At 37.9% G+C, this 27,355-nt stretch overlaps 1 protein-coding gene across 1 annotated transcript in view; it reads right to left on the bottom strand.

Moving 5' to 3' along the window:
* RAD18 (RAD18 E3 ubiquitin protein ligase) overlaps positions 1-27,355 on the bottom strand; it is a gene marked incomplete in the record, with an annotated part of 1,469,636 nt that overhangs the window by 105,917 nt on the left and 1,336,364 nt on the right. The window contains 1 exon segment of the mRNA XM_044077569.1: positions 693-755. Within this exon segment, the coding sequence (XP_043933504.1) occupies positions 693-755 (63 nt within the window).

A 27,355-nucleotide genomic window follows, 5' to 3' on the forward strand; every position in this document is an offset into this window, starting at 1 on the left:
GCAAAGGTCCAAAATAACAAGCAATGTTAATCATTACTCTAACTCACTCAAAAAGTTAACAAAACAACAGATTCTGCATCACTATGAAGTTTCTGAAAAATAAAAACCATGAAACTCTAATGCCTGCCATTAGAGACTGCTTGTAATTTTCAGGGATTTAACAGCAAATCAGAAAAATGCACTAAGGACAGAAAAATATAAGGCAAAGTCAAGGATATTCTGCAAAATGAGGGCTGAGCTGCATCCAAGGGAACATGATTAATTACAAAGAGAGAAATGAGGGCATGCTGTGCTATTTACTATTTTCGACACATCATTTTGTAAACAGTGACAAGGTGAAGAAATGCAGGGGTGTAAAGCTACTAATATATGTGTAGTATTCAAAAATGTAGATGAAACAAAAATTATGCATAACCAGAATGTGGATTTCAGAATACTTTAGAATAATTTTATATCTATTATATATATATATATATATATATATATATATATATATATATATATACAGACACACACACACACACACACACACACATATATATATATATATATATACATACACACACACATGTATATGTGTACACATACTCATGTAAAAGGGGTTCTGGGTAAATATATCAATGTTTCTAGCAATGATTATAGATACTGTATGATAACTCTTATGATTATAGTATTTACTTCCACTGACTTACTTGTCTTTCAGTAAAGCAAGTTTCTCCTCCTCTTCTAAATCCCAGAAAATATCAGAGCTTGAGCTGAAAGAGTAAACATCATAGAAATTATTGTTACACTGTTGAATACAGACAACTGTAATCATTAGCATTTCAGATGGATATTCATTAAATAAAATTAAAATATTTATTTTTTTATCCACTAGGAAGGCTATGGTATGTCTAGAACAAAAACATATTCAATAGCTTTCATCAACACACAACATGGTAAGAATTTCATCCTTAAATGAACCAAGTCCAGTAAAAACAGTGGGGTCTATTTCCTTTCCCTTAAAATGAAAAAGTATTCCAAATGAGGTTATCTAATGCCAGAACTGCAGACATAACCCTGTCCCACCTTGGAAAATCATTTTTATTTCACAAAGAGTTATGTGCCTACAAATCTATTTCCAAGAATCATCAATTAATATAAAATCATAGTTGACAGAACTATCCTTGACTTTCCCTGATATTAACAACTGGTATATATATATATATATATATATATATATATATATGTCAAAAAAATTGCAGCACATTTTGCATAACATACAACACTACATATTCTTAAAGAACTGATGTTGATGAGATTCTGATGATACCTGGATTAGACATAAGCGCTCAAACCTGTCTTCTTTGTTTTTAAACATTAGTTCTTTTGGTGAAAGAAAACATCTCTTGTTGCATGGTCCTTGGATACTACACTGCATTTCCTGCTAAGTGGTTACTGGTCTGTTACATTGGGCTTACTTCATCAATTGGTTTATGGATTCTTAAACAACTGAGTAATGAGTCAAGATCACCTCTTGCAGGTACGCTATATTTTAAGTGAGCAAAATCTTTCATCTCGTAAAAGAACTTGCAGTAAAAAAGTCACTAGACGATGACATTTATTCCAAACACAGGTTATTAATGTAGAAGTGCTTATAACTTATTCTTTTAAACTTCCAGGACTCTCTGTTTAGAGCACCTGTTTATTAAACTGATAATCAGATAGGTGAGCCGACCTCTGTGGTTCTTTATAGTTAGGATTTGGGCTCAAAAGATAAGAAAATAAAAACAGAGAGACCTGCCACAGTAAGCTGTCTAAACAAAATAATATTTATATTGTGAGGAGAACAGCCTTAAAAGGTAATACAATAATTACAGCTGCTTTAAGGATAAACATGCAAACACAAGTAAGCTAAAACATTTGTGGTTGTCAAAATAATACAAAATGAGCAAAGAGAAAAAAAATTATGAGTGGCTGAATATAGCAAGTTAAGTCATAAACAAGGGTTAGAAGCATTAGAAGACAGGACCATTATATTAAGGGCAGTACAGTAAAGGCTAGCATACTGGGAGCAGACGTAGTAGAACATTCCAGAGTTAATGGCCATGAGTCATGTGGTACTTAGTCATGACTGGATAGATGAGCAGTGGCCTAAGTTGTGGGACACCAGATGTGTGGTGAACTGGAAGGTGTTCAGTAATTATTCAGGTGTGCAGTGAATCAGGCCTGCACTGCATTGGAGTGTCTTCAGTAAGTATCCAGATGTGCAATGAATAAGAGAGCATTTAATAACAGCCCAGTATGCAGTGAATTAAGTGGGCATTATGAAGGTATTAAGGCATGCAGTAAATTGGAGGACATTCAGTAAGTACTCAGATTTGCAGTGAATTGGACGGTATCATTTGTTTAATGTGTTACCTTGAGCAAGTCACTTAACCAAATAGTGCTTGAGGGCAACCGGGAATTTGGGCTAGACTCCTCAATGGTTCCCTGGACTACAGACTTAGTAACTATGTATGTACAGTAGTTACCAAGATGTGGAGTGAACTAGAGAGTGTTAAGTACAGTAAATATCAAGATATGCTGCGAATTGCACATATTTAGTCATAGCACCCAGATGTACAGTGAACTGGGGACATTCATTAAGTACCAGATGTTGATTTTATCTTTGCCTTGTTGCATCATGGAGAGGGCCAGTTCACATAACAGGTTAAAAACAAAGTTAGTTAAATGGCGCTAATGTGAAACAGATGTTAGTGAGATGGACCATGTGTAATATATGAATGAATATCTGTCAGGCAGATACTTTGGTGGGCTACTGAAACTGCATAAAATGCAACTAAAATGTAACTTTTGTGGGTGTTAGACAGACAAGCTTTTGTTAATGATATATACTTAAAGTATGGATGTTGGTTCATTAGTACTTTGCAGGCTATTCATTTCTGAGGATTTTAGAAGCCTAGCTATATATCCCCATGACGTTTTTACCCCTTATATTTTAAGTATGAGTATATCAGAGATGAGCAAAACATTTACATGCTGCCCCTATCCATGAGGGATACAGGCAACTTTACCGATACCCATCCATTCCTCCAGATTATGTTTGAATAGTTTAAGAAAAGTTCTTTGTTTTATGTGAAGGGGAAGGTGATTCCAAAGAAGTGGCATTCTCAGTGATACATATCTATTCCACCAACATGTTTTATTTATGTTGCAAAACAGATTTGGATCTCCTGAGTGGCTGTTTATGCTCCTACTGGACTTGCAAATGTGTAGTAGGTCTGACAAGATATGGTCTGTTGAGGCTCAGTACTGGAGAAGATCAGGACCACTTCTGGCTACAAGTGAAAGGATCAAACCTCATGGGAAAGACTGGAAAATTCTGATGGGAATGTCAGTATGGTGTGGCAACCAATGCACCTTGTGGGAGCCTCCAAAGTGTTACCACTAGGTCTATACACGTACATATTTCTGGTTTGTACACTTGCTGTGTGTGTGTGTCTGGGGATGTCTTCTAATGTGTGTAGTGCTTGTGGTATCTGACTGGAGCTCTACTAATGCTGCAACTTGTACAGTGCAGCATTTTCATGGTTGGTTAGATGGATTTACTTTGGATGGGAGGCAGGTATTTCCTCATTGTGAATTTAATCAGAATGGGTATTTCTCAACAGGTTTAATCGAATCTCAGTTCTGTCAAGAAAGCAGGCAGTTTCCTGAATGAGAATAAGCAATCTTGATGGTAAAAAGGTTGCCCCTTACCCTAAGGGTGAGCAGTCTTGGAGGCAGTATATCTAGAGAAGCAGGGATACTAGGAAGAGCAGCACCCCCTTGCAAAACAAATGTTTGTTCTTTTTGTTTTACTGTTGAAGTCCATATGGCTCATTGTTAACTTTTTTATGTCCTACTGATGCAATTTAACTCAGTTCATGGATTTATTATGAATCAAATAATTTGCTTCTAAACAAAACTCAGTCCATTAAGCAAATTAAATTATAACAAGAACAAAAGAACAGACACCTGCAGATGGCCCTGTAAAGAAAATATTTCTATAAAGGATACTTGATTTCAAAGCTATATGGTTTGGTAGTTTTGCTGCCACTGGAAGATGACTATCCAGTGGCCTTAATAGAAACCCTTCCTATTAAGACTGCTCAGGGAGTTATTTCTTTCTTCTTTTTTACTGTTTACTTTTAACATGCTTTGTCCTTGAGGTTTTCAAGCAGAATCAATGTACATATACAATCTATGAGATAATGGTTCTCACTTTATTAGCCTGATTAGAGTGGCATATGCAAATGTTAACCAGGAACAACTGACTCTTTCATTGAGTGCCATATGTAAATGTTAATCAGGACTCTCTTGCTCAAAGCAGCTCCCACCTGTTTTACTTCCTTATTTATGTGTGCATGTTAAATGGAAACGTCCTGCTGAGAAATCCCATTTTCAAAAAACTTCCCATGCAACACGTATCATTCCTCAACACAATGGAGGAAATTCAACAGACATCACTAACTTTAGACCTGTAGCAATTTTATCCCCCCCTCCAAAATATATGAAAACTGTATTCAAAATAACAGCTAAATTAACTCCTGCAGGAAGAACTCCTATCCCACACACAACACTGCTTCCATCCCTCCCGTAGTACTAACACTGCACGTATACATTTTTACAGATACCATCAATAAAGCTTGAAATAATGACAAACTAGTCTCCTAATTATTTCTAGACTTGAGTAAAGCCTTTGACACAGTTTGTCACAGCAAAACTTCTACTTCAAATGTTCTCACTAGGTCTATCTCAGCCCACCCTTCTATGGTTCAAATGTTATTTGTCCAATAGGTATCAGTCTGCAAAATGGCATTCCACCCTCTATAACATACCTCTCAGTCACCACCGGTGTACCACAAGGCTTTATCCTTGGTCTCCACCTCTTCAACATTCTCACCATCACTGTCCACACATCAACACAACAGGCCTTGCTAATACAATATATGGATGACGCCACAGTCAGATGCACATCAGGCAACCTGGCACATCTCCAAAAAATTACTCAGGAAGCTTTTAACATCCACTGAAACATGGCTTTGCAAATCACAACTGATGCTCAACCTTCCTAAAAAAATCTACTACCCCCCCCCCCCAAATCCCTTGCTGAAGAAATACACAATTTAAAATCCCCTCTGTTAGTAATACAACCACTGAAGTCACTTCTCATACAAAAGTTTTAGGGATGACAGTGGATGATAATCTTACATTCAACGTGCATATACAAATCTGTACAAAAAAATCAACAAAAATTATGGATGCTTTATAGAACTAAAAGCTCTCTCTCCAGTGCAACTAAAACTACATTTTTCACTACTTATCTCTTCCTCTCACTACTTTATGGTACTCCCATTCTTAGTAATCACCAGCCATGACAAAAAGTAAAACTTGAAAAATGGTATAGCATTGGCTAAATTTGCAAGAAATACCTGTTTCAGAACCCACCAATATATAGCACTGTCTTTTGGCTTTTCCCAGTTAGGGGTCGCCACAACAGAACTATGGTCCGCTAATGATTGCCAGTGAATTTTTACAGTGTCGAGTTGCCAAACCGGCGCCCAACCTTCAAGGAAGGCACAACCACACACGCACCTACCTGCATGTCTTTAAATTCATTCAACTGCTGGGAGGACATGCAGACTCCACACAGAAGGAGCTCCAGCCAAGAATTGAACCAGAGAACCTGTTGCTGTGAGGCAACAACGCTAACTGATGTACTACTGCGGCACTAAAAAGCCTAAATTCGTTAGAACTACCCTGTCAACACACCTTCTTACCACCTATAAAATTATCCAGCATCCATCTACTTGTCCAGCAATAAATAACATTCAACATAACTATGTCCCCAGTTAGTCATTATGATACAATGACCAAAAACACCCTTCTGTCCACAAACCTATCAAATCTGCTGGGCTTGGTCTGTATTCATACCAAGATGCTAAGGGTTAGAACAACTTACCTATGTCCATCAGGTCAATATTCTCCCTCCAGTTCTTTAAAACCATTCTGAAAGACTTGCTAGCCAAAATCTAGCTCTATTCTTCTCAACCACAAGCTAAACTACATCTCTAAACATGAGCAAGTACCTCTTTATACCCTACACCTCCTTACTCCCTTCTCCACTCACTTCCTTACTTCAATCAATTACTTCCCCCTGACTCTCTAAATATGCCACAACCCTGATTCTTCTCACTTCACATTGCTGTTCCTTTTTGTATTATATTAAATTACCATTAAGTTCTCTAAATTGGCTAAAATTTCTTTAAATATTAAATCATTGTCATGCAAGTTGAAACTAATTTCACCAACGTTGTCAAATTATGTCTAATTCGGTATAATTATTTAAACTGTAGATGCTTTTGCATTATTTTTGAAGACTGTAAAAATATTATTCTTAAAAATGTTTTTGTAATACTTTGAAGAGCCCCCCCGTCACGGCTGAAAATAGACACTACCGAGTCAGACTTTCCCAGTAATCAAATGTCAATAAATAAATAACTCCAAAACAATATCAGCAAAACCTAGAAAATCACAGCCTGTAACATTAACATTATTCTATTAGATAATAAACACTAACATAATCGTAAAATCAGTGGCAAACACAAATACCATATAAAAATATTAAAGCATTTAAGTCATCAGTTGAAAATGCAGACATGTATAAGATCAAGACAAGAAGTACATGAACAAAGTGATAACTTGCTTACACACACACATACATTTATATATATATATATATATATATATATATATATATATATATATATATATATATATATCTATGGGTCCCCTGCGTTTCTGCATTTGAATGAACGTATGTTTGTTTGACAAACGCAGGGGTGTGATTTAATGTTGACAGTATCGATGACCGAATGGTAAATATGTCTGTGGTACAAAATGTTGATTCAGGTAAGTGGGGTTGGGGAGAGAGAGAGTGTGTGTGTATGCGTACGCACGCATGCGTGTGTGTGTGAGTGTGTGTGTGTGAGAGAGTTAGGGTTAGGGCTGGAGATAAGTGAAGGATGGGTGTTGTGTGTTTGTGTGCGAGTTTGTGTATTTTAGGGTAAGGGTAAATGTTAGGTTAGGGGATAGATGTAGTAGTGTTTGTGTACGTTTGTGTGTCTGAGTCCGTTTTGTGAAGTGGCAGTGCAGGAAGGCTTTAGTGATGGTAAGGGTTAGGGTTTGGAGAAGGGGCAGAGTTAGATTTAGGGTTAGCACCCATTACTAAAGTGATACAGGAAGGTACCAGGAAAGAACACAAAGAACAAAGGAGCATAAGACAGAAAACCTCTGAGGAATTCAGGTGCGAAGAGGTCTTAGTGCCTGTAGAACATAGGCCTACTGGTTACTAAGGATGTCCCACTTGTTATCAGATCTGTTAGCCCTATTGTTTACCACGGGTGTCCAACAGGTTACCAAGGATGTCCCACTTGCTAACAAATCAAGGAACACATTAACAAAGAAATTGGGAACCTCCAAACACTTGTTCTGACCCAGTTTGGCTTTGTAAAAGGCAGATCATGCCTACTAAACCTGGTTGACTTCTTCGAGAAAGTCACCAAGGCCATAGATGAGGGGAAGGTGGTTCAGACAGCCTACCTTGACCTCACCAAGGCTTTTGACACCATTTCCTACTTGGAAATTATAGAAAAACTCATCAGCCTGAACATAAACCCCTATGTCATGAGATGGGTTGCCAACTGGCTTACAGACAGAACTCACACATCAAGAATAGTGGGCTCCAGGTCTGACTCTAAACCAGTCACAAGTGGTGTCCCACAAGGCTTGGTCCTGGGACCCCTACTGTTCAGCATATACTTCTCAGAGGTACAGGCAAACACAGGAGGACTATGGCTAACCAAGTTCGTTGATGACTGCAAACTGGGAGCCATAATCGACTCTCCGGCTGACATGGACATTCTCCAAAAGGGCTTTACTGAGATGGACACCTGGTGCCAAAGTCATGGTCTCAAGCTAAATGCTAAAAAATGCATAGTCATCCCGTTTGGCAAAAACAAAACACCCATGAATTACCACATAGGTGGCAGCCCCCTTAATACAGAAAAGGTAATAAGAGATCTGGGGACCCAGGTAGATAGTAATCTCTCCTTTGACAATCATACTGTAATAGTAGTTAGGAAATCCTTCTATGTAGCCCATCTAATTACTAAAGGGTTCGCATCTAGAAATAAAGAGGTTATAGTGCCCCACTACTCGTCACTCATCAGACCCATCATAGACTACAATGCTCCATTTGGGATGTACCTCACAAGACACTTCCAACAGCTGGAAAGACCACAAAAGTACCTAACCAAGAGGATTACTGGCCTCAAACATATGTCCTATGCAGCCCGACTGGAAGAACTCCAGCTGTACTCAGTGGCATATCGCTTACTCAGAGGTGATCTCTGCCTGCCTTACAAAGCCATGTCCAACTCAGAATTGATGGACATGCTCCACCTAAAGAAATCCAAGTCACTGCGAGCCACTCGCTCTAGTGAGCTAAAACTCACCACAACAATAAATAGAACATGCTGGAGGGATAGATTCCTGTCACCGAGACTCCCCATGCTTTGGAACAAAATTCCTAACTACATTAGACAGAGCCTCTCACTAACACTTTTCAAGAGAAACTTTGATGAGTGGATAGGTAACAGAAAATACACCCCCAGGATCACTTCATTGGCTTTTCTTGACAGAGGCTCAGTTAATTAATCAATGGAGCGGCGAAAGCTGACACACTCTGGCTAGGCTTATTAATGCCCTCGGGCAGATAACCTAGTACCTACCTATGAACCTAAATCTGTTAGTCCTACTGGTTACCATGGATGTCCTGCTTCTTATCAGATCTGTTCTTTGAAATGATAAAAGCCAATCCATTTAAAAAAGTATTTTTATTGATAGAGTAACTTATCATAATGTATAAATAACTTGTATTTTCTCTACATTTTCACAAACAATTTTCAGCCTAGACACACAGTATCAGCACTACTTTTGTTCAGTCACATTTAAGCTTTAAAATGATGGAAACGAATTCCTTTCTGGGTATGTGCTTTTGAGATGATAATAGCAATATGAAAAGTTCTGCCTATATGCATAGTTAAAGTAAAAACCCTCTCTCATGATGTAAAATTTACAGTGCAAGTGCCAGAAACAGCTTCCTTCAGTATCTACTTCAGTAAACAAATTTTGAATAATTACGTAAATTAAATCATCCTCATCTAAGGTTCCAGAAGATACTGTGCAGCAGTTTATAAGTTACTTGGAGTTGTCAATTTGAATGAAATTCTGGAAATACTGCATACTTGTACAGTCCTAAACAAACTAGCAATACCTCCAGTGTAGTACATCATACTGAGACAGTGACACTGTAGTCTTCTTTCACTCGCCATGATACAACAGGTAGCTCACTAAGTTAGGAAAATATTAATAGAAGTGTAAAAATACGCAAACTAAGAAAGAAACAGCAGCTGGCATCTCAGCTGCAGTTTCACAAAGGAGCTATGGATGTTAAACAGAAATAGATGCAGGTGTGAATGACTTAATTTGTACAATCGTGCTCAGTAGAGGTATCATGCAAAATTCAAGTACCTCAGTTGTATCATAATAAAACCATTTGAAAACACATGGCAGAATAATACACTAAACATAATCTTGGCACTAAATGCGATGCAACCTGTTGAAAGAATGTTTTACACCTTTTCTCTCCGACTTGTCAGCTCTAAACAGCACACTCTGCTTATTCTACTACAAGTCAGCGTTAAGCCATTTCTAATCCAGTTTACTGTAACTTTTATATGTTATGTAAGGACATTCCTGTCTCCTAATATTGTTGCTGCTTTGATTTATGTATTGATGTATTAATGTGTTGTTTATACGGTTTTACATTCTATGATGTTATCATTTTATAGAATTTAATGTATTACGTGCAAAGTGTACTGATTTTATGTAATGTACAATAGTAGCTGGTATGTTTATTGTCTTTGTCTAATTGACCTGAGTTGTGGCTGAAAAGGGTCCTGGACCAGTTCACTTACACAGTTAACAAACAAATAAACTGGGAATAGACTGCATGTGAAGGAAAAGTTTCACATAATCAAGAAAAGACAACTTGATGACATGCTCTTCAGATTTGTTTGAAATCTCCCTGATGTGCAATTTGATTAGATTTTTCTGGAATTTTGCCCTCAGCAAATATTAATCACATTTAGCAGCATACCACATGCATCGACAAATGTTTAATTTTGTCAATTTTTTAGCAAAACACTTTGCAGATTAAAAATGAATGACATTACTTTTTTGGGGGGGGTCTTTAAACTCCCCTCCTTAAAGTAAATTTACTAACATGTTCAAAGTGTCACAGAAATAAAATTACCTCAACTAATTTATGTTATGTTTTACCACATTGCATCTGCAAATCAGTTCTGTGTAAATGTTGATCAGTGAAACAGTACGGCCAGCTGGCCTAAGCAAACCTCTGCATACTGTTCTTTTTTTTTTCTGTGAACCATAAAAATGTCTAAAACCAGTTTGAGCAGGATGATATCTTTTTTTTTGTGTGTTTACCAAATATAGCCAAGCTGCAATATATTAGAGATTCAGTAATGTTATGGCTTTCCAATTTTCTCTTCTTTTTTCTTAAGTGGAAAGGCTAAAGGGCTGAGCTGTTAAGTGATCTGAACATACAAACATTGTACTTTCAGGAGTTTTTTATATTTTTAGCATGTACAAATACTTCAAAAGATGCACTTTTTCAAGGTACAGGCTCATTTGCTTTCTTTTTTCATGTGCATTCAATATTCTGGCATGATATTACATTTTCCTTAAATATTAGGGAGCATTTTACTAGTCTCTGTATACATGTATGATAAATGAAAGAACATTAGAGAATGGACAAACTGTACATCAGCATCCTGATTGAAGAATGAACATTCTCCAGCAGGTTATTACTGTACAAGTAATGCCCACTGAAAAATGAGTCCACCACTTTACGGCAGCATATCAAGCTGCTGTGGAGCTCGGACTGTAAAAAAATAATGGCCGTGATTACGTTACACTCGCTACACAGCGCTTTTGCTGTTTAGCGAGTATAAAAAAACAAACAGAAAAGTGTATGTGTGTACGCATGTGTATGAGTCTGTTTATGTTTCTGTTTGTATGTGTGAGTGAATGGATGTATGAAAGCAGAAGAGACTGTGTGTGTGTGAGAGAGAGAGAGAGAGTGGTCTGTGTGCATAGCTCTCAACTGTCCAAATTTTCACATAATGTCTAGATTTTTGCCTCATATTTTTTGTCTGTTCCTGTTTGCGGTTTTCTGTAGTTTTGTGGCAAATCAGTGAGGAGTGAATACACTAAATGATACCCATTTGAGTTTCAGGCTTTACATCTTTCAGAAAATACATTGTAATACAATACCTTTTATTCTATCAACTTTCTAAGTTTATAAGAGCAATATTTAAAATTTGTCCCTATTTTTGGGGCTTTGTCCTCCCCTCCATTATTTTTGGCTTTGTCCAGATTTTTTGTGCTAAGTGATTGAGAGTTATGCTTGCGTGAGTAAATGCGAGTATGAAACCTGAGGAGACTGTGTGTGTATATGCATGTGTGTGAAAGCAGAACAGACTGTGTATAAGACAGAGAGAGAATGGACACTCTGTAAAATTGTTTTAGTTATTTATTTTTTTTAAGTACTATATTATTTATATTTTTTGACGTAAAATGCTTCCTCCAATACCATTAAAATATACTACAGAAAGTTTGAAACATTACGCAGAGGAACTATTTTACATAAAAAATATATTAAAAAGAAATATAGTAATTAAAATAAATATAAGTAAGTAAAACACAACAATTTTACAGAGAGACCATTCTCTAAGTGCAATAATGTCCTCCAGGGTGTGTGTTAATGTGTAATTAATGTCCTTCCACGGGGTGTAGATGTACTACGCCTGCGGCATTTGGCCTCATAATTACACATTAACAGGTACTCTGTTGGGCATTATTGCTTACATAATTAGTCCTTCATTTATAAATGATAGAATGGCATTGCAGACAGCAAAATCACTTAAAATGTCAAAATGAAGATTGCAATCTGTTAGGTATTGTGAAATGTCAGTGTATATGGAAGGAACAAGAGATACACAGAATTTGCCAAACATTACTCATATTGCTTTCGAACAAGAATACACATCTAGTACTTAAAGTAAAATATGAGGTCACTGTTTTTCCCTTTTGATTCATCAGTATGAAACAATTAAGCAAAATTAGTCTTCAGACGGCGAGATTGTATATTGGTGTTCATTCTTATTCGGCTTTTTTTTTCTCCACAGAAGCTACACATTTTATACACATGATTTAAGTTACTTGTCCAAACAACAACATGGAAAAGCTTGCACATTCCTGAAAAGCTGTTTCTGAAATACTTAAGTATAATGTAATGACAAGAATTAAGAACTGCTTTATTATTAAATATAAAATTCTCAAAGAATACCATAAGATTCCAGACTTTTTTTATCCTGCTGCATTATATTTCTGAAACTATATTGCTTCAGATTTTGCCATGTATATAAGATATCTGCTACAACACAAATTAATTTATACTGCCCTTTGCTAAACAACAACATGCACACATCTTAGTATACAGAATTAATTTATTCATTAAGATGGACTGTAATTACAAATGATATGTGGAAAAGTAAGTATATCCATCAATGCTAGGTTTGTGTTTTAGGATATGCTCTCTCTTTTTCATTACTTGGAGGAAGGGAATTTTTTTTACTGCTGTCTCTCTGCTTTTCTGTTTTTATAACAGGGTGAAAAAGCATGGATATAGGTTTGCTGTGGTGAGCACAAAAACACCCCTTGGTGATAACCGTAGATGAAATTAAAATGAAGTCATGGATATAGGATTGTCACCTTTTCATATGAACAAAATAGAACAGTTTTATGTAAACGTAATATTGCAGGACAAATCATACCTGCAACCAATGTGTTACTTTATCACCAAACAAAAAGCTCACTTTTAAAGAATCTGAATGTATTCTGCTGTTCTGAGTCATATTAAGATGATTCAGAAAGAAAATAACTGTTCTATACAACTACTAGAGGATATTTAGGAAATATTTCTTTCCTAAAATCTCTGTTCATGTTTTTTTTTTTCACAGAACACAAATGCCCAAAAAGGGACTGACTTGTGCAAAAACGGACAGGTAATAAATGCTATATAGCTATTAGAAGCAAGACGTAAAGATCAGATTAATCAGCAATTCCATTAGCAATGTCCTTAATGTTGAGAACACAACATTTCTTCTTACAGGTGAGATTTTCTGAAATGCCCTGGGATGGAATATATATGTTCTGTGCATGTGCAAGGCTTTCTGTGTACTTATGCTTGGAAAGCAAAGGGTTTTAAAACTTGTTATCCTCTAACTGAGAAATAACACAAACGCAAAACATTGGTGTTGTGACCATTTATTAAAACAAACAAAACCAAAAACGTTACTGTAATACAATAAACTTAATATTGTAACCAGAGCAAAAACACACTGTAAAATCCAATCTCAAGCTGGTTGATGTAACAAGCCCTTTCCAGCTCATTACTGACGGGTCCAGGTGCATACGTTAAGCTGTCTTGAATCTATTTACCAATTAAACTTTAGGGATAGATGCTCTTCCCCACCGCCACTTTGCCTTGTCCAATGTATTCAGCCAGGAAAATATACTGCCCACACAAGAAGGCAGCTGATAACCAAACAAGGGGGAGGAAAGGGAGGTTAAAGCCTCAAGGCATCAGGTCCTTCAATAAATAAGAAAAACTGGGGTGGGCCAGGTGAGGGTTTTGCAAGCCGCTGCCAAAAGTGAAACTAAACAATGCAGCACTTGAATTAAACAGTCAGAGCAAGACCATCCTCCCCTTCTCAGCTCAAGGACAAGCAGGCTTACATGTTACGTCTCCCTTGTCCTCTAACTCAGACATAACACATGCACAAAAAATTGGCATTTTGACCATTTATTAAAACAAAAACAAAACCATTACTGTAATACAATAAACTTAATTTTGTAACCAGAACAAAAACTCACTGTAAAATCCCATGTCAAGCCGTTTGGTGTAACAAGCCCTTTCTGTCTCATTATTGAAGGACCCAGGGCTACCTCTCAACCTCTTGGAGCAAGAAATCTGGACAAAGCCATAAATAAAAGTGGCACAAAGGCCCAAAAATAGAGACAATTTTTAATTACTGCTCTTACAAACTTAGAAAGTTGATAGAATAACAGGTTTTGCATTAGCATGAATTCTCTGAAGGGTATGAAGTCTGAAACACAAATGTCTGTCATTATTTTCTAACTTCAGTCTTTAATGATCTGCCACTAATTTGCCAGAAAACCACAATTTTATGAAAAATGGACCTAAAATATAAGGCAAAAACCTGGACATTCTGCAAAAATCTGTACAGTTGAGAGGTATGATCTCCAGGCACGTACCTCAAACTGCCTTGGACCTATTTACCAATTAAACTTTATGGGTAGATTCACATCCCCACTAACACTTTGCCTTGTCTAATGACTTCAGCCTGGAAAACATACTGTCCACATGTGGAAGCTGCTAGTAAGCAAACAGGGGGAAAGGAAAGGGAGGTTAAAGCCACAAGGCATCCGCCAAATGACATAAAAAAGCCATTCTCCCCTAAAGCAGCATATAATAAGAAATAACCAAACGGCATTAAAATTCTCAGGTACTTAAAAGTGATAAAATACTTAATTGCTAAAGAAATGTTTGTTGAATAAATCGCAATCTAAATTATTTAGATAAACTCCATCCAAGCCATAAAAGTCTTTATAGGGCTTGACAAAGTCTTCATGGTCTATTACCCGGATATCAACTTGAGTAGATGCATGAGCCACCTTACAGTTTATAAAACATTTGGAAATTTCTATAGTCACCTCCTTCCTGGCTCCAAACCAATGAAGTCTAGGGACAATCGCAGACCAAAATGCAATCATTTGAGGGTACATTGTATAAAACCTCCAAAGGTCATACAAAATTCTTGCCAGCAACAACTTTTTAGGAATTGACACTAAATCATTAAATGAATCACTAAACTCCATGGGTAAACTCCGACGGGAAACTATTTGATGCCACATGCCAAACAAAAGAAACCAAGAAAGCCCAGAAAAACAAACTTATTGAACTGACCAATTATCATGCTCAAGAGAATCACCATGACCCACTAGACATCATAGAGCATGTAAATCTGCTCTAATGAAGGAGTGGCCCAGAATCCAAATAAACTCCTTTTCTGCAATAAAATTTTTAGCTGTTAATTTCTTTTGTAAGACAAAAATGCATCAGAAATACACCTCCCTGTCCTTTGCAATACTTTGACTGAATGGCTTTCGATTGCTAGATCAGATGAGCTGCCTATCCTGAAGGAATGTAATGAAAACCCATTTGAATTTATACCTTGGCAATTAAGAGCTTTAATGCCAAGTTAACATCACCCAAATTCACCATTCTGCTGAACTGAAACAAACACTGAACATGCCTTATTTCCTTTGGAGACCAGACTGCTAAATATACCAAACCAGTGGACAGAGCATATTACCTGGATTCTAGCTCTACCTAAATGGACCTGATGCCCACTCCTCTCTTGATCAGCCTTAGACTTTCCCAACCAAAAAATGATGAGGTCATTATGAATGACCACATCTTCCCAACAACTCATTGGCACAAAAAGAATCCACCTAAAGGCAAAAAAACAATGCTGCCCACAAAGTAAATGAAGAGAAATTTGTTGTTGAATTAACAGACCTCTAATATTCACCACCGACGCAGTGAAAGACAGACAGAAACACTTTATGGAAAGGCCTTTTGACCAATACTCAAAGAAAACAAAACTTCAGCACAAATGTACATTGCAACTACCTTAATGAAGCACAGGAAACATCCCAAAAACATCCTATATGCACTGGAAAAGCAGGGTAAAACACTCTAGTTTTGTTTATGTTTGGGGATTACAGATATCAAGAATGGTATAGTCATATGTGACATCATCAATCGCCAAACTCAAGAAAGCATACATATGATATTTTACACTGCCCTGTTGCATATTATATTTATGTAACACTTCTCTTTATGAGTGTTATCATTTTTCTCCAATTTTGTGTTGCGATAAACAAATAAAACGTATTTCATAGATTCATAAATAAATATTAGGTTATCAGTCCTGAATGGTCATTTCAAGCCTAGCCAATAACTCAATGTCAGAATCAAATCCTGTACTTTGTGTCTATGAGGTGAAGATCTTATCCATTTTGTCAAACCCACCCGCCCTGGTTTGCTTTTTTATTTGCTATTTTTTTCTTGATGGATGAAATACGATATTGGGTGTTTGCATTCTGTATCAAAAATGTTGTTTTCATTTCAGTTTTTTCTTCTGCTGACTTTTGACAAAGGAACAGGTCTATGCTCCTTACATACATATATAAATCTATTTTAATAAAAGTGCTCAGAATTCAGAGTTATGGTTAAAGTTGTAAAATATATAACTAACCAATCAGAAAACAGATGTTAAATACACATCTCTATAATTATCACTTATTAACGATGTGGCACAATCTTTCTCAGGAGCCAGAAGTAGAAAGATATTAGTTATTTTAGCTACACTAAAAACTACATTTTTTCCCAATACAGATGTTTATAGTCTTAAACTACATATAATTTATACACACACTATTATACATACATTTTGGATTATTTTCTGCTTAAACTTTGAGCTTTGGCCAGCTAAGACCTACCTGCAATCAACTGGACATATAAGTGAATTTAAGTAAATCTTTATCTGCACTTTTTTCAAATAATACAGCATTTAAATTGATTTGTTTGTGTTGCATTGAATGCTATCTAGCTGGAAGTGGTGGCTCTGTTTTTTCAGTTAATGCTTGTTAGAATTTAGTGCTTTTTAGAATTCCTGCATAGCCAGTGATAAGTGGGGGTAGTTTCACTTCATTTATTTTCGGTTTCCTCCTTATATAAGTGGTACAGTTTGGATTATTTTCTGCTTAAACTCTGAGCTTTGTCTGGCTAAGACCTACATGCAATCAACTGGATGTATAAGTGAATTTAAGTAAATCTTTATCGGCACTTTTTTCAAATAATACAGCATTTAAATTGATTTATTTCTGTTGCATTCAATACTATCTAACTGGAAGTTGTAGCTCTGTTGTTTCAGTTAATGCTTGTTAAAATTTAGTGCTAGTTAGAATTCCTGCATAGCCAGTGATAAGTGGGGGTAGTTTCACTTCACTGATATTTGGTTTCTGCCTTATATAAGTGGTACATTTTGGATTATTTTCTGCTAAAACTCTGAACTTGGGCCAGCTAAGACCTACCTGTAATCAACTGGACATATAAGTGAATTTAAGTAAATCTTTATCTGCACTTTTTTCAAATAATACAGCATTTAAATTGATTTATTTGTGCTGCATTGAATACTTTCTAGCTGGAAGTTGTGGCTCTGTTTTTTCAGTTAGTTTCCCACCCACCCTCCCTGCTTTTGTTTTGGTGTTAATCTTGGTGACTTTGAAATTGCCCACCCCTCTTGTAAATTTGCATTAGGATACTCCTCCTGGGCCCATCTCATTTGCTCACTCAAAAACAAAAATTGCACTTTATTCATCTGCTTTCACTGTATTTGTGTTTCTTCCTACTTTATTTTGATTTTGCATCATCTTAAAAGTACTCAATTGTATTTATCACTGCTTGGTGTAACTATCATTCTAAACCTTTTGGTTTAAGCACTTGGGCTTCAGACCACTTGTTTTACTTTAAGAAGGTTTGTGGTCTGCACTGTTGCGGCAGGGCAGGTAGCTTACATCCTTCTAAGTTGGGAACTGCTGATTGAAGGCTCAGTGTCTGTTATTCTAAAAGTGTATTAGTTCTGGTTTAAGTACTTGAGCTTCAGGCCAGTCATTTTACATTAAGAAGGTTTATGGTCTGCCCTCTTGTGGAAGAAGAGGCTGGACTGTGCCCTTCTAAGCTGGGAATTTCTGGTTAGAGGCTTATAGTGCCTACATATTTAAACTGTTTCTTACTGAAATTGGTGTGCCTTGCTTGCAATCGCATAAACTATATTCAGGCCTGCAGAATCTAGCTTTGTTTGTATAACTTGAGCACTAATCCAGGCCGCCTTTTTTGGAGAAGGTTCCCCTGCACCCCAGTGGCAGGAGTGTGCAGTTAGAACTTGTCTGACTGATGACTACAGGAACAGGGCTCAGTTTTGAGATTTTTTTACTGGTTAAAAGTCTTTTCTGACTGCTTGTAGTCATCTAAAGCTGTTTTAAGTGTATTTTTACTGTTTGTAGTCGTTTAAAGCTATTTTACATGTATATTTTACTGTTTTTGCCTTATCTTTTCAAAAAATGTTTCCTTTTTTCCCACCTTTCTAAGCTAGTATAGTCCACTTTTCAGGTCAGTGTTGAATTCAGGGCTGTGTTACAAGTTTCTGAGTTGCTCATACCTTACTTTGATAGAAGAAGGTTTCTCTGTTCACCTGTGAGAGAGGGAGCTTTGAGCAGCCATCTGTCCCTGGAGGAGTGGTTCCAGCCCAGAAGTTAGTAGTTTATTTCTATCTCTTATTTCCCTGCTGTAAGAACCGCGTTTGCACTGTTTTGCACATCCGGGTAGTGCCGGTTAGCTAGGGCTAAATTATTCCAGCTCCACCAAGTCTCCTCTTCAGTTTTTCCCTTGAAAGTAGTCTAACTCTCAACCTAAGCACTGAAAAAGCATCCTACCATCCAGCACTTGCTCAGACCTAATAGCAAGCACTAATATACCCCAACACTTGATTGCCCAGCAGGGCAAGGCTCATTATTCACCCCTCATCAACCAAGTGACTAAGCAGCTCACCCTACTATTCAGGCATGACCAAAGGGCAATTTCAGGTATACTCTTCAGTCCAGCTGGTGAACCTGGGTATCCTGAGGCAATGTTACAACTGCCTCATGTACACAGACAACCCTCTCCTCCTATCACAAAACATTAACATATGCAAGAGATGCAATTATATAGCTAAATTGGAGGCTAAGCTCTCTCCACCCAAGACTGAAACAGGCAGTCATGAGGAGAAGGTTAACACTTGCACCACACCTCCAGCCTCACAGAGACATACTAAACCAGCACTGGCAAAAAATACACATAAATACACAAAATCATACTCAGAGGCTCTAAATAAAAACCTGCAAATGCATCAGAGACCTCCAAGGCAGACACCCAAAAAAACCTGCACCTCCTGTCACAAACCAGACAACACATAAAACAAAATCAGTGTGCCGCACAACCACAGCCCTTAAGGCGAAATAACATACCTAACACACTAGTAATAGGCGACTCTTTACATAGGTACACTGATGTCCCACTCACTAGGCTGGACAAGGAGAAGGCTACTGTTAGCTGTCTGTCGGGAGCCAGAATCCGCCACATAACACAAGCAGTCAGGTCACTCCAGAACAAGTACAAATATGACTCTGCCATTGTTCATGTTGGTGTGAATGACCTGAGATGTACCTCCCTGGACTACATGAAAAGAGACAAGGAAGATCATGTAGCCCAGGTGGGTATGACCCTGACCCTGAGTAGCATCCTGCCCTCACCAAGAATACCTCAGTACAAAGAAAAATTATCAATTTCAACAACTGGCTAAGCTTCTTGTGTCATTCAAAGTAGATCCAGTATCTGTCAGCCTGGGACGACATGCTCGACAAGCCTCGTTGCTTTGCAAGAGACGGCTTGCACCTGTCAACCCTAGGCTTTCGAATACTGGCCAAGGCTCTTGCTGCCCCCATAGTGCATGTTTTAGGCAAGGCTCAAAAGTCAAACCCACCTCCATAAATAGCACAAATAAAAAAATGAGGGCTATGCTACTCAACGCCAGGAGTTTAAATCTCAAAATGCACCCGCTCTAAGCACTCCTCAGTATGGAGAACGTCAGTATCTGCCCAGTAAATTAACCTGGTTCAAGGCTCCACAGAGCACTCCAGCACTACTGGGCTACAACTCATAGCACACATTTCGGCCACAGAACATGGACCGAAACACAAGAGGAGGGGGGGGTGTATCCATATTCATCAAGGATACCTACACCTCCAGGTTAGTGGCACAGCATGATACCTCTGAGATCATCCATGTGCAACTAACATCGGGCAAATCTGCAATGCAAATTGTGGCATGCTACAGATTACCCTCCATGACCCAGGACCACCACTCTACCTTTCTGGAGACACTGGAAAACATGAAGGTTCTACCAAACACCCTAATATTGGGCGATTTCAATTACCCCACCGTTAACTGGGAAAACTACTCAAGTACAAACTCCCAGATCCAGCGCTTCTTGGAATTTATCAACTCAAATGCCCTGGATAGGCTGGTAAACTCCCTACCAGAGGTGAAAACATATTGGATCTGGTCATCACCAACAAGGGTGACAGGTGTTCCGCACCAGAGGTCAACCCGTCACTGGTTAGATCAGACCATAAACGAATCACTCTGGATGTCCACACCACACCACCCCCAACCAAGGAAACCACAGTGAAACACTTTTCTATAGCAAACTTCACCTTATTTAAGACAGAGGTGGTAAGTTCACAGCCCCCATGCTAAAGGATAACAGTGTCCAATATGCAGGAACCTTTACAAATGCACTCTATGAGCACCTACAAGGATGCATGGATCATGCCATCCCTAGCAAAACCAAGACTCACTCCCCTAAGAGAAGGGAAACCAGTCTGGTGGACCCCTGCCATAAACAGGCTATACAACAGAAGAAGGAAACTAGTTCAGAAAAAAAGCAAATCCCAAGAAGGAAAGACATCCCTGATCAGTATCAGTAAGAAACTAAGGCCCCTCATAAAATCATCCAAGGCTAACTTTGAAAGAAAAATAGCCAAGGATTCAAAAGATAGCCACAAAGCCTTCTTTAGCTATGTCACGAATCTAAGTGGCAACTCGCAGATATGCTCTGAGCTAGTGCAAAATAGCACAAAATATACTGAACCTACTGATATTGCCAACATCCTGGCAGATAGATTCAGTGCAAACTTCACCCCCCCTCACCCTGAAAAGGGCCCACAACAATACTGGAAAAGTGTAGTGTCCCGGAAATCACAGAAGCACAGGTGAAAACAGCCCTTTCAAAAGCCAAAAGCACAGCGTCAATGGGGCCAGACGGTGTCCCAGGCTGCGCCTTGCACGAACTACAGAACGAACTAACCCCCCACCTAAACACACTGTTCAACCTCAGTCTCTCCACAGGCTACATGCCCATAGAATGGCACACAGCAATGCTTATTCTGCTCCACAAAGGAGGGGCCCCAACTGACCCTGGTAACTATCGCCCCATAAGCCTGACTAGCCTGGTCTGCAAGGCTATGGAGCGCATCATCATGGAACTCATTAACAAAGACATTGAGAACCTCCAAACACTTGACCCCACCCAGTTCGGCTTTGCTAAGGGCAGATTATGCCTACTAAACCTGGTTGACTTCTTCGAGACAGTCAGCAAGGCCATAGATGAGGGGAAGGTGGTTCAGACAGCCTACCTTGACCTCGCCAAGGCTTTTGAAACCATTCCCCACTCAGGAATTATAGAAAAACTCACCAGCCTGAACATAAACCCCTACATCACGAGATGGGTTACCAACTGGCTTACAGACAGAACTATGGTAAGAATAGCGGGCTCCAGGTCAGACTCTAAACCAGTCACAAGTGGTGTCCCACAAGGCTCGGTCCTGGGACCCCTACTGTTTGGCATATACTTCTCAGAAGTACAGGCAAACACAGGAGGACTATGGCTAACCAAGTTCACCGATGACTGCAAACTGGGAGCCATAACTGACTCTCTGGCTGACACGGACATTCTCCAAAAGAGCCTTACTGAACAGTCACCTGGTGTCAAAGTCATGGTCTCAAGCTAAATGCCAAAATATGCATAGTCATCCCTTTTGGGAAAAACAAAACACCCATGAATTACCACATAGGTGGCAGACCCCTTAATAACAGAAGAGGTAATAAGAGATCTGGGGACCCAGGCAGATAGTAATCTCTCCTTTGACAATCATATTGCCAAAGTAGTTAGGAAATCCTTTTATGTAGCCCATCTAATTACTAAAGGGTTCACATCTAGAAATAAAGAGGTTATAGTGCCCTTCTACTCGTCACTCATCAGACCCATCACAGAGTGCAATGCCCCATTGGGATGTACCTCACAAGACACTTCCAACAGCTGGAAACACCACAAAAGTACCTCACCAAGAGGATTACTGGCCTCAAATATATGTCCTATGCAGCCCGACTGGAAAAAAAACTCCAGCTGTACTTAGTGGCACATCGCTTACTCAGAGGTGATCTCTGCCTGACTTACAAACCCATGTCCAACTCAGAATTGATAGACATGCTCCACCTGAAGAAATCCAAGTCACTGCGAGCCACTCGCTCTAGTGAGCGAAACCTCACCACAACAATAAATAGAGCATGCTGGAGGGATAGATTCCTGTCACAGAGACTCCCCATGCTTTGGAACAAAATTCCTAACTACATTAGGCAGAGCCCCTCACTAACACTCTTCAAGAGAAACCTTGACGAGTGGATGGGTAACAGAAAATACACCCCTGGGATCACTTCATTGGCTCTTCTTGACAGAGGCTCGGTTAATTAATCAATGGGGCAGCGGAAGCTGACACACTCTGGCTAGGCTTATAAATGCCCTTGGGCAGTTAGCCTAGTACCTACCTATGAACCTATGAACATACATAAATGTAGGTAAGCTATATATGCAAATATATCCTAATGGTAGACCCTAGAAAAAGGGTGGAATAAAAATATGCATTATGTAGACCGTGTATATATTTAATAACAATGCTATACTATAATAAGTTAATCTACATTTCTGATGTGTCAGCAAAACTTTAACCATACCTTTGGTGCAACTAAAGGTCACACACTGCAAATGCAAAGCACAGACTTATGGACCCCCATTATGCCCTACCCCACCTAAAACAATCCCAAACCTAAATCTACATTTAGCTTACAATTAAAATTAAATTAAAACTTAAGTAGAGCACCCAGTAAAACATATTTGCTTAAAAAATAAAAAAATCGTTCAATGCACATACAAAATTCACACAAAAATGTGCCCATCTAAACCAAATCTTTGAAATTCATTCATTCACATTAGAATTAAAAAAATTAAAATAAAAGAATAAAAATAAATTAAAATGCTGACTACAATTAGCAAAACAGAACTAATTCTGCAAAATTAACTAAATGTTAACAAATAAAATAAATAATAATAAAGTGTATGTATTGCCTAATGAGTTTAATTTTAGCAGGATCCGAAATAATCAAGGCAAAAAATCAGGCAATAGTCACTTTATTGCAGTAAAATTAGACAATACATATAAAACAACACAGTGTAACTAAAATAAAGCAATTCATCATAGTATATCAAGAAATAACAGAATTACTACATCACCGATAAAGTTAAAAGCTTCATCCTTGCCAACACTTTGACTGGGAAGCCCCATTTCAGCCTGGCAGGAGGTTCTATTGTGAAATCCTGGGCAGTGTGTCTAGTCCACAGGTGAGGCTTCTGTCTGACTGTACAGAAAGTCCCATCTTTTAAAGGCTATGTGTGTTGACACACACAAGATTAGCAATGATTATGTTGAAACAAAACACAGGCGTTGGCCGGATGCCCAGGAATGCTTCAAGTAAGCATGCTAGTCCATGTGGTTACCTGAAAACATCAAGCAGTGTGCAAAACAAGTTATCTGCCAGGTCTTAGGGTCATGGAGCTTGTGCATAAACAAGAAGGAATGTAAGTCATAAAGTGGCCTCAAAAACAAGAAGAAATGTAAGCAACAAGTCATAAAGTAGCCTCATTCCCATACAGCATAAAGAATATTAATCCTTTATTATATTAGTTTTACCATACCAGGTCAGCAGTCAGTTCACTTACATTCAAGGTATACCTTTCATATCACATTCATATCACAGTGTAAAAAAATCCCAGTCTAACCCTTATAGCCTTACCTAAATTGATACCCATTTCCTGAAACGTATGAACACTGTAAGATCTTATTTGGCAAACATTTTATTAAATAACAGTTCCCTCAAGTCTAAGAGAGAGAGAGTGTTCTAAATTAAAACACTCACATGGATAAATGGAATATCTGAGGGGCGTTTTTTGTGCAGTAAATGAAATATCTTGTAATGCAGGATTAGGGAAATTGCTTGCCACTATTCACAAAACTTGTTTCTTAACTAGAACCCCATGTATTCCAATACATACACACACACACACAGACACATACATGCATGTATGTATGTAGTGTGTATATATGCATTTCACGTGTATGTAAGTTGCATGTATGTGGCTGTAGGTATCGTTAAGCAATATATCACAGCATTAAGTAGCTCCGAAAGTAGGGAGGGCAGTGATTTGATAATGAATGTGATAATCGAGTAATTAAAATGTAGGTCATGATAGCCTGGCTCCATGGTTCAGAGGAACAAGCACATACTGCAACCTAGGTGGCCAGGATTCGACTACAGGTCATCGCACTGTAGCAACCAAGCTACATGACAAATGCAGTATGGCATTGGTAAACTATGACTTATCCACGCATACGTCATGCTATACTGCATTTATCCAATGACACTTCTTAAAAAGAAATGTCTTAGTTTATTTGCACAGTGGTACTTTTTCAGGAAACTTAACTGCTTCTCACTCTCTCTCTGTCTTCTCACTGACATGTTTACAAAGACACCTTAGCGATATGGCCTTGTAAATGAGAGTTGCACAGTATATCTGTTAAGCACCATCCCTTCTAGTTTACATGGATTAGTTACTCATTTGTGATGAGTTGCAGATTTTAAATGGAGCTCCCTTTCTCCAGTTTAAACTTGCACAGAATGTACTGCTTCTATTCTTCCTGTTTTCACTACAGGTTACATATGGTACTACATTTGCATTATTCAAAAAAAAAGGTAGACATGGTATTGTTTATTAACTGGTCATTCAAAATACTTATTTGTAGTATCAGTGGAGTCTCTACAACAGCCTCTTAAACACAGAATGTTTCTAATTATAAGTTAAAATAAGTGTTGTATGTGTGCTAAGACATGACAAAAAGGAGTCCTGTTTTTCTGAACTATGTAATTTGGCTTTCACAGTATGTGACATTTAAAATGTTAAAATTCTTAGCAAGATGGAAAAAGTTCTGGTAATTTTTCCACTTTCAGTAACCATAAAGATTTCTATTTCAGCATGAATATCAAACTTGCTTGTGTGAGTCATACTCCATATGTCTCAGGTAATTGTTCTGTTTATTTAGAACACTTGTTTTAGTCATTAATTCATTCATTATTCTGCTGTATGCCTTGCTGTAACAAGTTGTGTTTTCTATACTTTGTGTTCCAGAGACAAACACACTGAAGTTATGCTTAACCACATTTTTCATTTACATACAAGTTCAATAGAAACTCTCCAGTTTTAAAGATTTCATTATCAATATTTAATCAATCAGTGGCTCTGCGCAACACAATGCCTGTGGCACATTGTCGGTTCATTAATTTGTAAGTAGGCCATCTTGCCAGGCTACAATTCCTAAACTGCAGGTTTATTTGTATAATAATAGGGTAATAAACCTTTCCAACACTAGATGACAATTAATTCTTCTCAGTGTAGTCAGTGTTTTTAAAATTGATTCATGCTACAAATAAGTTGTAAATGTAAAAACCCCGTACAGCTATAAAACAACATACATGTATGGAGACAAAACAAAGATTGGACTGCATTAAATGTCACTTCTACAAGCTGCCAATGTATTAAGCATCAAAATGCTAAGCATTAATGTTGTTCTTATTATAATAGGGGAGGGGGAATCACATATGTTATGCTGCTGCTGCTGCACAAAGCTATGAATGGATACATTCCATATCACAGTTTACTTTCATTGATCTGTAAGCTATTTGAAAAGGATTTTAGAAGTTTCTTCTGAAACTGGTGCTTTTCTCAAGGCTCATCAAGTGCAATATTACTTTAGTAATACAAGGCATATTTTTATTACTTACATAAAAAAGAAAAAATGTAAATTGGGTTCAGGGCACTTTCTGTAGTAAGTGCATTTTCTTGTGTTTATTAAATGAGAAAAGAAATGATGCAGAAGTAGAAATTATCTTTTGAACAAGCTGAAAAGAAATTAGAAAAAAGTTATTATTGAAAAACAGGAGACTGCTTCCTGTGCTAGAATATTTGCATCATTTGCTTAAATATATAAACTCAGTCTTATAGAAATGTTCAAGAGCTAACTTCTTATATTGTACCACACATAAATAACTACTGTTTTCAAAGATTCATAAATTCCTGGATACCTCAAGGCACTAAGCCACCTGACTTTTCTCGTCTTGCTAGTGCCCCCCGGGTCTATATTATAATCTCGAATTTTAAAACTTTGAATCACTAAAGATTGAACTTTAGTGATCAAAGTCTTAAACCATTGAAACCAAAAAAAAAAAAAATACTAAATTAAAAAAAAAAAAACTAAATAGTGTGTAGGCAGGGGGCAAGCCCCCCTGTGCCCCCCCACCCCCCTACTTAAATATACCAACTCCGAGAACACACTACATTGAAGTAAACGGAAATCACCCCCTACGGAGATTTTCCATTTAAACATTCAATGTAGTGCGCTTTCGGTATTCCCATGTCGACAATATTGTATTCGATATTGTCAGACTTCGAGATTTTAATATAGACCCCCCCCCCTTTCCTCAAGCTATACCTTCATTCTTTAGGATGGGCATACTGGTCAATCCTGGAATAAACTTCTGGATACACATCCAGTCATACAGTTTATGTTAAAAGGAACATAGTGAGGTGCACTGCTTAACATGTGGGAGAAGTTTATGCCAGAGGTTTGAGATGCTCTGGGTTATAAACTTATCACTCCACCGGGTTTCATTTATCTTTTGTTAAAGATTTAGGGCCCTAGTCCTAGTACTGGTGGACATATTGGACTTGTGGAGAAACAGGAGGTTTAGGACAATCAAGACTCTAAGGGCATGCTCTAAAACTCAGTGAATAAAGAGATAGATCTACCAGCCTCCCTTGGTAGCGGAGAGACTTTAGGCCAGTAAACTTTTTGATTAGGAACCATTGTGGTCTTTCAAAGTGCTCGGTATGTTTAGTGAGATATATTCCAAAGTATCCATTGTACTTCATAACTGGCTTGATCAACGCTAAATATAAGGCAGTGATTACCTCTTTAGAACTTAATG

This window comes from Protopterus annectens, chromosome 7.part0, assembly GCF_019279795.1.
Source record: "Protopterus annectens isolate FY-2018-M chromosome 7.part0, PAN1.0, whole genome shotgun sequence".
Classification (NCBI taxonomy): domain Eukaryota; kingdom Metazoa; phylum Chordata; order Ceratodontiformes; family Protopteridae; genus Protopterus; species Protopterus annectens.